This window comes from Meleagris gallopavo, chromosome 4 (assembly GCF_905368555.1).
Source record: "Meleagris gallopavo chromosome 4, MGAL_WU_HG_1.1, whole genome shotgun sequence".
NCBI lineage: Eukaryota > Metazoa > Chordata > Aves > Galliformes > Phasianidae > Meleagris > Meleagris gallopavo.
Genome location: NC_139407.1, coordinates 62267513 through 62281610, shown reverse-complemented (window position 1 = coordinate 62281610; position 14098 = coordinate 62267513). Strand labels below are relative to the sequence as shown.

Genomic DNA, 14098 nt, shown 5'->3' with positions numbered 1-14098 from the left:
GAGAACACTGAACAGACACTGAAGAAAGTACGTATCTGCTTCTCTTAGGAGCTGCTGCAGTGAGTTACTTGGGCTGAAGGAGGGCAGACAACAGCTAGAAGAGTGGAAGGTGAAGCACAGCAGATGTTATGTTTCAGTAGTGTATTTCATTTGGCTATGAGAAAATTAATAAATGGTATGATGTATGAATGTACAGTGGACATCTTGAGCTGGGCAATTTTGGGATAATGAGGTGCAAAGATAAATAGTCTGATATGGATGCTAGCTCAACTTGCAGTTCATTAGCTCTGTGTTCCAAGTAAGGCCTCTAACTGGTTGTTACAATTCCCATGTTAACACTTAGTTGCTGTGTCTTCCGTAATTCTGATGATTGTTGTTAAGTCTGGCTATTATTCCAGGGCTCTGCATCTTACCGATGCTCGTCTTGCAGAATTAAAGAGAACTTTCTCTGCCTTAATTGTCTGTTCCTGTCCAAATACAGCATGTGCCATTTACCTCACAGCTTCGTTTCTCTGTTGTGGGGGGAAAAAAAACATAACTGGTTTCAAATATTGTATTTCATTGGACCTTCTGAAAATGTTTCTTATGCAAGACTTTCCTTCATGTCTCAGGAGATCTTGCTGTCAAGAGTGAGTGTGGTTAACCCTTTACCAGTGTGCCTGATTAATCAGAGAAGGCCAGTATCTTATAACACAGTTCCTGTTCTAGGTTGTATCTGCAGTTGTATCTCTGAAGCTATCTGGTCGAGTAATTAATTCCTAAATCTTTGTGTTTAGTATCTTAGACTTGCATTTGAATAAGTGCAACTTATTTTTTTGGAGGAAAAGGCTGATGTTCTCAGGGGTTTTGTTTTGCATCAGTCCTCTTAGTTTTATGTATTTTTTTGTTTGGGATTGAAGTATGAGCAGCACATTAAAATCTGATAGCTCTGTCCTAGGGGAAAAAAAAAAAGGCATATGCATGGTTGGTTCTTGCCAGCTCTGGTTGAGAGAATTCTATGGTGCTCTTACTACCTGCTCAGAACACTTCTGGCTGTTATTCTGCAGGGTGAACAAGTGCTTGAATCATCGTTATTGGCTTTTGATATTTCTTTAGTATATGCTGCTGTGTATCTACTATGAAACTGTAGGACATCATTCTACGAGAGGGAAGGCAGAACCTGAGAGGAGGTGGATTGACTCTGTTGGCTATTAAGTTCTGTTATTCTGTATTCCTGCTGCCAGGAATAAGGGAATAAGTGAACTAGGGAACAGCGTTTAATGCTTGCAGGGAATTCTTAAGACACAACTAATTAGTGTATTTTAATGAGTAAAAGCCATGATTCTCCTCCTTCTCCTATCATGGCTTGATGTTAAATTTGATTTTATTTCAGACTTTATCTTTCTGATTGTCAGTACTTTTACAAAACTTAAGATAGTGAGCATTTTTGAGGGCTGTGAAGCAGCACTGATACTTTCCAATGTCTCAAAATGCAGCGCAGTGCATCCTGGAATCGTGTTTGCTTTTAGCAGCCTTTGGGATGAGCTCAAACCATTAGTATAGACAAATCCTTTTGCCTATTCTCTTCCAAATCTTGGTACAGAATTCATCTCAAAGTGTTTGGTTGCAAATACAGCAGGAGATGCTTGAAATCTTCTGAGTTATTTAATGCTCTTTTAAGATGAGAAATGTTTTGATTGGAGGGAGTTAGTGACTGAAAAACTTTGACAATTGGAAGTGTGAAGTGTAAGAAATGATGGGAAGAACTTAAGATGAAAGAAAGACAAAGTTATCAGTACAAATGGTAAAGTATGGACATATGCAGTCATAGTACTTAAAAATAAAATAAATGAAAACAATAAATAACCAGTTTCCAATGCTTGCTTTTCAATTTCCATGCAGTATCCCAGAAGGATGCATTACAAAATTTGGAGAAGATAATGGAAAAGGCTTTTAAAAAAAAAAAAAAAAAAAAAAAAAGTTAGGAAAAGAACTAAGATAGAATCACAAACTGGATGAGCGCAAACTTATGACTTATGTCATGGTTTGTGGCCTTCTGGTTTGTATGGCATTTCTACTTCAAAACACAGGGTTTTGATTCTTCTCGTCACTGCAAGTAGCAGTGAACGTGAAGATATCTCATCATTTTGTTCAAGTAAGCTGTAATACTTCTATGCTAAATTCCATTTTCACTTGTTCTCTCTCATTAAACTTAAGCATAGATTTTTATGAGCAAGATTAATGTTTTGTTCTGGAAGTGAGGTTTTTCTTCTGTTTGTGATGCTGTGCGAAAATGGCCCATAGGCCGAGGCTGACCAGTTGCACGGAGTGATGCTGTTGTTTAAAAAGGGAAACTTGGCAGTTGGATAAAACTACTTACTGTTGTCCCCCAAGGGCAATATCTCTCATCTGTTGCAGTGCAGTACGAATTTCACTATGGTAGATAATATTTCGCTAGTACGTGTTTATGGTTTTAAACGTGGTATCAATTATCATTCTGAGACTTCAAGCTCTCTTGTGAGCTGAGGCGGATGGCTTTGGGCTCAAAGGAAGGGGAAGGCAAGACCAGACCTGCAAGCAGGAGGCATTTCTTGTAGCATCCAGGACCTCTCGCTTTCTCCTGTAGTGATCCTTCCCTTCTGAAAGGCAATTAACCATTAACCACGGGAGGCTTGGGGCAGCACTGCTCACTGTGCCATTAATAGCCGTTGCTTGGAAGCCTGCATCCTCCTCTGGGAAGAACACGAACTGGGGCAGGAGAGCTGTGTCTTCTCTATAGCTTTTATCTTTTGGTCCTGGAAAGCTGTTGGTTATTAATTACTGTTGCAGTTGTAAGTGGGTTTGTGCCTGGTGGGTTCAGGGAACTGTAGTAATGTTGTGAACTTGTGGTTCTGTTGCCTTGGAAGAAAACATTTAACTTGATCAGTGAAGTTTCTAAAGAGCATTGTGTCTTGGGTTAAAAAAAAGAATAGTAAAAAGCTTTCAGACGATATAGGATGAACAGACAGTTTTGATGCAAGTGTGGGCATGTATCATGTAACCTACCTAGACAGACCTTTGTGCTTGCTGTGCTGAAAGCACCTACGTACAGATAGATGCACAGAATTTATTTTATTACAATAACTCCATCAAGTAGCCTGGGCCTTGAGTCTGTGACTCATAGTAGTACCCAAAGGAGGACGGTTATTTTGTATCTGGCTGTGAATTCTTCCTGAATACCAGCTCTTCTGACTGCTGGGTAGGAAGGATTACGATGGTGCTCCTGACTTCCAAGAGCCTGCTTTCTAACTTTGCTGCTTCTCTGAAGGAATAAACAGTTCATCAGATGGCAGTGTCTGAATACATGATGAAAGAAAAAGAAGTGATGGAGAATAAACAAATGTAATAAAATTTGGTAATTCTTTTAAGCCTGCATGAATTCTAGTTTATATCATTTACTTCTTGCAATCCTGAAATAGGGTTTTTGCTAGGTCATGTCTTTTGAGAAAGCCTCCAAGCAGGAATTAATTCAGGAAGATCCTTGGCCTTTGTTAGACAAATTTCCCATGGTAGGCAGTACTTAAATATTTTTAAGTACAGCTTATGTAGGCTTGCTTGTATTGGTGGAATTCAGCTTAGATTGTCTACAGATTTGGGCATCACTTCAAGTAGGATCTGGACACTTGATTCTACAATGCAGCTGTGTATTTAGTTTGTATGTTTGTTTGTTTTTTTCCTTAGGACAGTATTTGATAGTGATTAGTTATCACATCAGACTTAAGAAAAAGAGGCTATTGCTGTGCTTGACATGAGAATGAATAACAGCCATCTATAAGTTTCAGAGAGTTAATAGTTCAAGTCTGCATCACTGAGATTAGTTTCCAAGGAATACATTTCTCCTTGCTTAATAAATGAAAGCAAATGTAAAACTTCAGTATCTAAATTTCTAGCTTAGAAGTTAAATGATTGCTGGTCGTGGTATTATGCAAGTCTGATCTATATCCAAGTACCTTTAAAATTCTATATGAAAGCTTCTTATTCTTGTAGATATCATAGCTTTTTTTCTATATGCTAACATTTTCCTATTATTGGCACTATAACTCATGAGCTTCCTAACAAGTGCTAATTTCCTGAAGGATGTAATTCAGATTGATTCAGTTAAAAGAGAAATTGAGAGTGCAGGAGGAAGAACTCTAAAATATGGACATGGCTCCTTTAAAGCTCTGTACAAGATAGGGATATCAGCATTCCTGTGAAAGTACAGCTTCAAAGTTGCCTGTTGTAGATACTGTTTGAGAGGGGGAGGGAAAAAGGAAACCACCAAAACCTTTCCTAGAACACTTCCAGTATTCTTGCAGTGTAGCTCATGCCATTTAAGATGGCTGTTTCTGAGCATATTGTTTTGTCAAGGTTTGATGGATTTGTGGTTGGTGAGTTTAAGAGGTTGCTGAGAGTTCAGTCTGTTCTGATTACTGTGTTTAGAAATGTTATATCTTGACTCTGAAGACCTGAAGGAAAAAAATGCATCTGGTTAATAAACAATTCTGTGTACGTTCACAGGAAGTGTTTTTCAGGGGACCTGCATTCTTAAAGGACTTGAAGTTGCAAGGTTGTTTTAAAACTATTCTGCTTTGTTCAATGCTGTATTTCCTTCCTGCTATATTTCTGAGCTTGTTTTTCTTGTCTATCTCTATGTCATCTTAAAAGCAAAAACAAAACTTTAATTATGTGTATTTTTTACAGTGACTTTTTTAACCTATGTGTTTGATCTGTTTTCTAGCAGTGCATGGCTAGCAGTTTTCCAAGCAATGGAAAAACAAATGTCTTTAACGTTCCCAAATAATGAATCTTTATGCTGTATGTTGAACAGTGTGGCTGTGTACAGTTTGACTTCCACCTCCCCTCCAGCCCAATCTGGCTGGGTAACTAAGGGCTGAGTTTTCACAGGAGTATGGGGGGCTCATCGTTTTGGTTTTGGGTAGCCCTGCAAGGCAAACTCCAACGTCTGCATTAACTTTTCTGCTAAACCAGAGGGTGTTGGTCTCTCCAAACAAATCCAGTGTATGCCTAGTAATTCAATTTTTTTTCTTTAATATTTTCTCTCTGTAGGCTGAACCTCTGCAGTGATAAATGCTTCAATTGGAAAAAGTATTTCCTTTGTAATTATTTCAGCTTGTTGAAAAAATCTCTTAAATTTTTTCACCTAATGTTGAACATCCTAAGGATTCACTATTGGAAAAGAAGCACAAATTGCATCTGGCATCTTGGGGGTGGGAGAAGGATGCCACTTTGCAGGCGTTTTCAGTCATTCATGTTTCATGATCTACATGCAAGGTAGATCAAGTTTTCTTCCTAAATCTGCCTCAGTTTGTCAGCTTGTTTGACCTCTTTTATCATTGACACAAGTTTATTTTAGGTATATTCTTTACAGAGCCACGGAGTTAGTATTATTTACATAAATCCCAGTGACAAGTTTTTAGTAATAGGACTTGTCAAAGGGAAGCCTTCAAAGAACCTGTCTTGCAAGTTAGTCCAATTCTGTAATTTTAATGGCTAGATGAAGCACTGCAGGGCCAGCTGATGTTACTGCATCAGCTGAACAAAAATTGCAATAGAAATGTCACAAGACTGAAGTCTTGCAGAGTTGATAGCGTGTGAATAATGTGCATTTCTGAAGAAATTATAAGCAAAAAAACCTATCATATTGGCTAAAAAGAAGTTTACCTGGGATCACACAAACTGTTTTGGTGGGAGCATAATTTAAACTCGATAAAAGTCACTTTGCTTATAGATATTTGTAATGGAGGTACTTGGGTAGTGAATACCTGATTTTGGGTTAATGTGTGATTATGTGTTGTCAGGTATACTTCAGACATTTAATAGATTGCTTTAATATCTTTTTCCTAACATGCTGAAATGATACCGTGCTTTACCTTTCGAGAGTGAAATGAGTGACCTACTTGGCAACAGCCTTGTTAGCTTCTGGAACTGAGTGTTTGGTTTTGTAATTGAGAGCAGTACTTGAGCTATCTGCTCAGCGTTTTTCTGTCTTCTGCTTGTCTTTACAGACAAAACAAGTGCAAATTCTCTCAAGTTAAATGAATCATCTCTTTGTGATGCCGACATTGTCTCTCTTCCTCCTTTCCCATTGCAGCTGATTTCCCGTGCTTAGTGCTTGGGTACATAATTGCCAGTGGCTAAGCAGGATGCAGGGATCGTACTGCAGCTGGCTTGTGTGCTTTGCAGTCACAAGATGTCCAGCCTGCTGCAGCCACCTGTCTGTTCACAGCGTCTTAAATCACCATTAGTGCCATACTGCTGGTTGTCATGGCTGGATGATGCATCTTGCAGCTAATGTGCTGTTCTGCCACAAACCTCGTTTTGATTCCTCTTGTTTCCCAAGTGTCCTCTCTGACCTCGAGGGGTCCGTGCAGTTCTCTTGTGCTTCTCCTTGGCTGCCAAGTGGAGATTTGGCGATTTGTACTTGAGATCATTGTGGTGAGATGAAATGTTTGAGCTCTCTGACACACTATGATATGAATGATTTCTGTTAAGTACTATAGCTGTTAAATGTAGATGTGCTGTATGTTGGGCTCTAGCATAGGTATGGATTAACTGGACACATTAGCTGTATTGATGTGGAGAGCTTTCTGCCATCTGGAACCGGTGCCAGATTTCTCACTAATGCACTTGGCAGCTGTTCAACTTCTGGCAATTTCTGTTTCTCCCACTGCTTAATTATTTCAGAGCTAAGAGGTAGTTTATCTATATTTGAGAATAACATTGAGATTCGGTGTTTCAGATTTTGGGGTATAACGAGAGTCTCCAAAGCCTTATAACTTTCCTTGGAATGCTTACTTCTCCACAGGCTTCATTAATTGAGGTGGATTCACTGTAAAATTGCAAGTAGTCTGGTAGCTGTTGAAGGAATGTGAAGGGGCTGATGTGTCTCACTGACTGATTTATGGTTACTTTTTTCTTAATTGGAAAGTTTTTCAATCTCAACAGTTTGGACTGTGCTAAAATAAAGCTCGGAAAGGATCACATAGGATGCTGTGAGTTTGTGCTCTAAATACCATTCTTGGTAAAATGGATTAGTGATCTGCACAATTAATCAGTTGGCTGAGTTGATATAGATACTTGAATTTTGATTCTCACCACTTTATCTGTGCTTTCTCTGGTTTCTATTTGTAACTCTGAAATCCTTTGTAGGAACAAAGATAATCTTTTGTGGAAAACCTTCCCAGCATTACTTCTTGGTGCCTTTCAGCTGGTGACTCCTACAGCTCCTCAGAAATCACTTCCTCTACCCCCTGCAATGCTGAGGCTCTCTGGCAAGCCAGTGAGTGTGAACAAGCGTCACTAAAATGTGTAATTATCACATTCACATCAGGTGTTATAGTATCAGTTTCCAAAGCAAAACACTGTTACTTCTAAATCAGTGTTGGATACTGTGATATTTTGTTTTTATCCCTATAATGACCAAAACTCTTTGCAGGTGCTTATTTGTGTACAATTTGCCCCCCTAAAAATGAAGCTCAGGACAGTTTCACTGCTGTGTCATGTTAAATCATGGTTATGATTTATGATATAAATCATTATAATCCTTATGATTCTTGTAGGAAGGAACCTGCAAGCTCTTCACTGTTGCCGGTCACACATTTATACCAATTTGCAAGCTATTCCTTTAAAAGCTCTTAGGAATTAAATCCAAAAGGTTTTCTTTTTGTCTAAAACAAAAATAATTAACTCTGATAGCAATGCTCATGAAACTCAGGAAGCTGTGCTAATAAACCTCAAAGTGTGTTATGCATTGCTGATTACTCTCCTGCTTGTTAATTTCGCATTCACCATGCTCTTGTGCTAGGAAGAATATTTAATCCTCTTTAAATATTATTTTGGTATGGTTTCTTAAAAGGGCTTGACCTCTCACTGCAAAATCTCTAGTTATTTAACAAAGGAAAGCAAAATGAAGAGAAAGAAGTGTAGATATCTACTTTCTGTTACAAAAACTTTGCAGTCAAGAGCTTCTTCAGGATGGGATTTCCATGACTGTGGACAGGGAGTGGTGGTCACCTCAGGGAGGTGTATTGATGGTTTACTCTGTGTGTGTGTGTGTGTGTGTGTGTTTTTTTTCTTTAACAAAATTGAAGATATAGTGCAATATTGGTTAGCTGCAGAGGCTATAGTCACCACTGAGAACACTAAGGAGTAATGTTTGAAATGGATTGCTAAACAAAATTTGCAAACCTTGTTGTGCCAGAGGTCTGCCCAGCACGCTGTCCTGTCTGACAGTGCTTGGTACTGCAGGAATGGAGAGAGGAATGGCAGTGTGTGCATAGAATAGCCCTTCTGTGCTCTGTCCAGAGATATCATGCATCACGTTTGATTTAATCTCACGTTGAACCTATATCTCGTGCACTTTTAACAATCATTCTTTGAGGTTATCTGTGCACTGGGCTTCCATGATGCCCTGTCCTTTTATCAATTGTGAGCACGGGGCAAAGATCTGATTTCAGAAAGTGAAAGTTTAGGATATCTTCTTATCTGTCGAACGCTAGGCACAAAGATAACTTTCTGCATATCCAAAAATCACTTAGGATTTTGTCAGCTCCATTCATCTGCCAGCATTAGCTCAGTGACAGATTGAGCTGTGGCTTGAAGAGGAGGGGAACAGCTCAGCCTGGGTCTGGACAGCACCCAAGGCAGAGCTCTACTGGGCTGCACAAGGGAGGTGTGCACCCAGGGGGCACCAAGGCTGCCGTCTGCAGAATGTCTGCTGGGGGTGGGCAGCGCTGCTATGGGGAGCTGCAGTGCTGGGATGGGTGCTCCCCGGAGAGCTTGGGTGCAGAGCAGCTATGGGAAATGTTTTTGGTACAAGTGCAGGCAGGAAAGCAAGTAAAATGAATTTGATACTCTGATGGCTTTCTGGAGGCTTTTCTGGGAAGTGGAAGGGTGGTCAGGGATAAGAGCAGTGTGTTTCTTTGGTGTTGCTGTGACACTTATAGAAAGCAGAGGTTCAGGTGTTTCAACAAATGCAGTTGTTCAGCTCCCTATAAAAATGCAGGAATACACTGAAGTGGTACAGGGTACCTTTGTTACATTAGGGCATGTAGAATGAAATGTAAACTTAATCTGTGCTCAGTGACATTGCTGTCTCCAGTTTGTGTCATTCCTAATGCACTTGACAAAGTCGATGCTGTGTTTCCTATCTTTTTTCTGTAGGAGAAATTTGATTAAGTGCTGCATTTGGGACAGACTGCCCAGACATGTGATGGAGTCACTGTCCCTGGAGGTGTTCAAGAAACCTACAGATGTGCACTGAGGGATGTGGTTTAGTGGATGTGGTGATGGATTGATGTTTGGGATAGATGATTCTATTGATCTTTCCCAACCTTAAGGTTATGTGTTACTGTTTTTTTTGTTTTGTTTGTTTGTTTTTGTTTTTTTCAGCATCACATTGCTGTTGAATTGCTGAGGGCTCATTGCTGATGAGTTGAATTTAATTTATTATTTCCTCTGCTTTTCTTCTTTTCCTGAGTTTTCATGCGACTTTGCATCTTCTTTTCATGGAGTGTGACATAACCAGGCTTCCACTCCAGGAAAGCCTGGGGTGTGTTTTGAGTGCAGTAATTCACCCCTCAGCTCTGGCTTTGATTGCGACACACTGTTACAGCAGATAATGACTTTGTTTGAGTGTGTGCACTCTAATTGCTCAACCGGTTTGTCAGGGTCACTCAGGTGAGCTTGGAGTGTTGGTCATGACTGGGATTCTCACTTTCTTTGTACTTATCCTGTGCCAAACAGTCTGCCTATTTTCCAGAAAATTCAGGTTTTAAAGGGGTGACTTATAGTGGCAGCAGCTTCCAAGAAAGAGTTTGTTTCCCACTGTAAATAACAATCTATAGAAAGGACAGAAAGATTTTTTTTTTTTTTCAGTTAATGTACAGTGAAGGGTAGATGTGCACAGTTGCAGTTTTCCTGATCCATGTCAGATTTCTTTCTAGCGTTTACTTGCACAAAATAGTTTTTTGAAACAAGTAGTTTTACAACAACTAAAAATGGATATCCAGGTCTGACCTAAAAATATACATGTATGCACACACATACATATGTATCTTTTTTTTTTAAAGGAGCCTTTGGTTGTCCAGATATGACAACTGTCTAGTTTGTCTCTTACTTAAAATTTGTGCACACTGAATTGTATCTGTCAGCATATGGCCCAGTAACTAGGTCTTGTAAGGTCCTTCTGCCATCCTGCAGTGTCTTGAGTAGTGTGAAGAATTTGATGGTATTGGTTAACTTGGTCAAATAGGGACATTCTTGCTACAGGCTTAGGACACGGGAAGTTTCCATGCTTCACTTTGGGAACTTAATAAATATTTTAAAAAATGTATGTCCGTTGCTCCTTTGGTCGTGGTGAAATAGGAAATACGTGTTTTCATATTGTGGTTGTTACTGCAACTGCTAGATCATTAGGCTTCTCTAGGACTCTTGGTTGAATATCATCTGCTTTTGATGGCTAGTTCTTGTATTGCCCCCGCTCCTCTGAGCTGTGTCTTGCATGGAAGCAGGTTGTCCAGTGCATTCTTCATCAAGACTTTCCCTGGGAGAATATCGTTCAGCTCCTCCATAGCAAACATGAAGACCACGCTCAGTGTTTCTGCCAAGACTTAAGCTTGATTTAGCATTACCTTATGTATCTGTTGTTTGTTTACTTGAACCTTACAGGTCCTACCAGCCTGCCTACTCCCCATTATTACTCATGTGTCTTAAAGATGATGGTTGTAGTTCTCACGCTTTTTTCCTCATTTCTTTAACTCTGGGTATGTCACTGCATTTTTATTTTTTTTCCCTATCTGTTTTAAGCTTGCTATTGTTTCAGCCCCATTTGGACTACTTCTACAAGATTCTTCTAATATTTCTTCTAATATGCTATTCAGCCGCCTCCTTCTCCTCCCTATCATGTTATTGTTCCCTTCCTCCCCATTCCTAAGTCTTTGCTGTATTTTTTTTGTATTTTGTCTGTTTCACATAATGTTGTGAATCTTCTCATTGCTTACAGACATTTTACTCTTGATGATTCCCTCTGTTTGTTTTATCTTGTGTGGTAAAAAAAACAAACAAACAAACAAAAACCCACAAGCTTCTTACTTTAAATTCCTTCGTGTTTGTTCCTCTTCCAGATATTAAAATCATTACTAAATTTGGGGAGTTTCATACTAATATTTTGAATCAAATAATGCACAGTGCCTAAGATCAAGAGACACAATATTGTTAATAAAAGAAAAGGCACTCCTGACATCCAATATTGTCTTGCCATTTACTGGATATTGGAAACATCCCAAAATTTTTCTCTTGTCTTCTTGTAACGTTTCTGGGTGCTCTTATGGTCACTGAGCACCAACATGTTTAAATACTACGGCTGATGTTTTTTTGTGTGATTGCAGTCTTGAGTGTAGAGAATGTAAGTGTATTTTCTTAATGACAAAGTGGGGATGTGGGACAAAGTTGTCCACTAGGACTTTCTCAGAAAAATATTTTTGGAGCTTAATTCTAAATTTTAAGCTGGTTTCTGTGTTTCTAAAGGCACGTATAACCCGCTGACCAGTCAGCCTACTGGACTTGGAAGTTTTCTTTCCTTGAAGAAACATTTCTTTATTTGAAAGACTTTCTTTTTTTCTACTTTCCAAAAAGTGAATTAACAAGTTCACCTTGTTGTTGTTGTTATTATTATTATTTACATTGTTTGTTACTGTCATTCCAGACCTTTGTGTTGTGGGAGGCTTCATTTTAAGTTCTGGGTTTGTTAGCAGGGTTACAGTATTGTCTGATGTGTCCATCTGTTACAAAACATGTGGAGGTTCCCAAGTTAAACAGGGGAGTTGCTGTAGCTGTCTTGGAAGGAGTCTTAAAAGTAACATCAGACAGTCGTAGGTAGAAGAAGGGAGAGCAAAAGAGGTTACCAAAGGAGAGGTGGAATGGAAGCATGAGTTAAAGTGTGTCGGAAATTTGAGTGATGAACAAGTGCTTACCAAAAGGGATGGTGGGAGAGGAGGTGGGGGGGAAGAAAATCGACTTCCTGTCAATTTGGGCTCCATCAAAAGAGGGGTGGCCAGCAGGGACAGGGAGGTGATTGTCCCCCTCTACTCTGCTCTTGTGAGGCCCCATCTGGAATGCTGCGTCCAAGTGTGGAGCCCCTAGTACAAAAAAGACAGGGAGCTGTTGGAGAGGGAACAAAGGAGAGCCACAAAGATGATCAGGGGACTGGGCACCTCCCCTGTGAAGACAGGCTGAGGAAGCTGGGCTTGTTCAGCCTGGAGAAAAGAAGGCTGCGGGGTGACCTCATTGCAGCCTTTCAGTACCTACAGGGAGCCTACAAACAGGAGGGGAATCAACTCTTTGAAAGGCTTGATAACTGCAGGACGAGGGGAAATGGTTTTAAGTTGAGGGAGGGGAGATTTAGGTTGGATGTCAGGGGGAAATTTTTTACAGAGAGAGTGGTGAGGTGCTGGAACAGGCTGCCCAGAGAGGTTGTGGATGCCCTGTCCCTGGAGGTGTTCAAGGCCAGATTGGATGGGGCCCTGGGCAGCCTGGTCTGGTATTAAATGTGGAGGTTGGTGGCCCTGCATGTGGCAGAGGGGTTGGAGATTCATGATCCTTGAGGTCCCTTCCAACCCTGGCCATTCTGTGATTCTGTCCCCCTCCCTCCCTTTTTTTTCAATCAGATGCCTTTACATTTCTCTTCACATCAGTGTGGTCTAGGGCTCTTTGCCATCATCAACTTCGGTTTGTATGCTGTCTTAACTTTGCTCTTGTTCTAGTGTCTTCAGATAATACTCTATGAAAACACTCGTGGCTTTTGAAAAGCACTTCATCTCTATCTGGTGTAGTTTCTGTAACACTCAGTGCAGAAGAGATCTGAGAGATTTCTGTATGAATTATAACTGGCGTAGGAGGAAAGCTTCTGCATTGCAAAAGCTGGATGCAATTCTGCGGCTTCCTATGGAAGTCTTCCTTGTTAACATCAAGTGTGTTTCTAAGCTGTATTGTATTCAGCTTTCTAAAGGAGGGAATCTTTGGTAATTGTCTCAATTCACAATAGAAGCTTAAAGGCAGAAAGCAAACAACCAAATACAGAGGGGAACGAAGTTGTTTTGCTTGTGTCTTAGTTTTTCCTAACTATCAGCTCTTTCTGATCAGAGTTACACTGCTAATAAAACAGTTGTAGTGCAAAAGCTTGAAATACATAACTTGTTAACTTTTGCACCTGTAGAAATTTATTACTAAAAGTGAGTTATTCATGTCTGCAGTCAGTCATTGAAATTTCAGAAGCTGTTTTATCAGCCCTCAGATTTGGGGTATGATTATTTTTTTTAATTTTTTTTTTTTTAATTTTAATGCTGTTTTTAGCATAAAAGTTGATTATTGTAACCATTTTGCTACTAATTTTTTTTCCAGGTTTCGCTAAATGGTACACAGTTTACAGACAGTTCTGTTGGATCAGAGTTCACAAGTGTTTCTCAGGTAAGTACAGCCAGATTTTGTGGGTGTGGATAGCAGAATGATGTTAATGGGAGAGAGAATTACAGTGACATAAAGAGGAAAAATCTTGGAAATGATCTGCAGTTCTGTTTGCATTAAGGATTTTGCTAACTGAAGTCAGTTTCTGATCACTTCTCAGTTCAAGCTTTAAAAAGCAGTGAAAGCAAAGTTTTATTGTTATAATAAGCTTGAAATTGGACATGGGTGTGAAAAAAGCTATGCAGTTTTATGGTAATAAAGCTATTCTTGGAAAAAAATCTAAATACATAGCAGAGGCAGTTATTTCTGTTCCAGCTTGTCCTACTTCCAACCTTCCTTTATGAATGTTACATCTGAACATGTTTCAGAGAGAGAAAGTGAGACTGGATGTTTTCTTGCAGAGATCCATCTCTTTTTAAGCTTGACTGGTTGAAAAAGTCTCTTGCTTTGTTTAAAATGTACCCTTATCTCTGATGATGCTAAGGAAAAATACAAAATGTATGCATGACCGAAATCCATGCTAATGAAAAAGTTGATTACTGCTGTTGAAACGTTCACGATTGTTCACTGCATTCGTAATCTATTAAATACAAAAGAGCAATTTGTAGCTTGCTTT

General features: G+C 39.6%; 1 protein-coding gene across 2 annotated transcripts in view; it reads left to right on the top strand.

The window, feature by feature from the left end:
* The window catches only part of FAM193A (family with sequence similarity 193 member A), a 72982-nt gene that overhangs the window by 13843 nt on the left and 45041 nt on the right, over positions 1 to 14098 (top strand). For both annotated transcript variants that reach the window (XM_085223588.1, XM_085223587.1), the window contains exon 2: positions 13420 to 13485. In XM_085223588.1, the coding sequence (XP_085079714.1) occupies positions 13420 to 13485 (66 nt within the window). The remainder of the gene's footprint in view (positions 1 to 13419; positions 13486 to 14098) is intronic.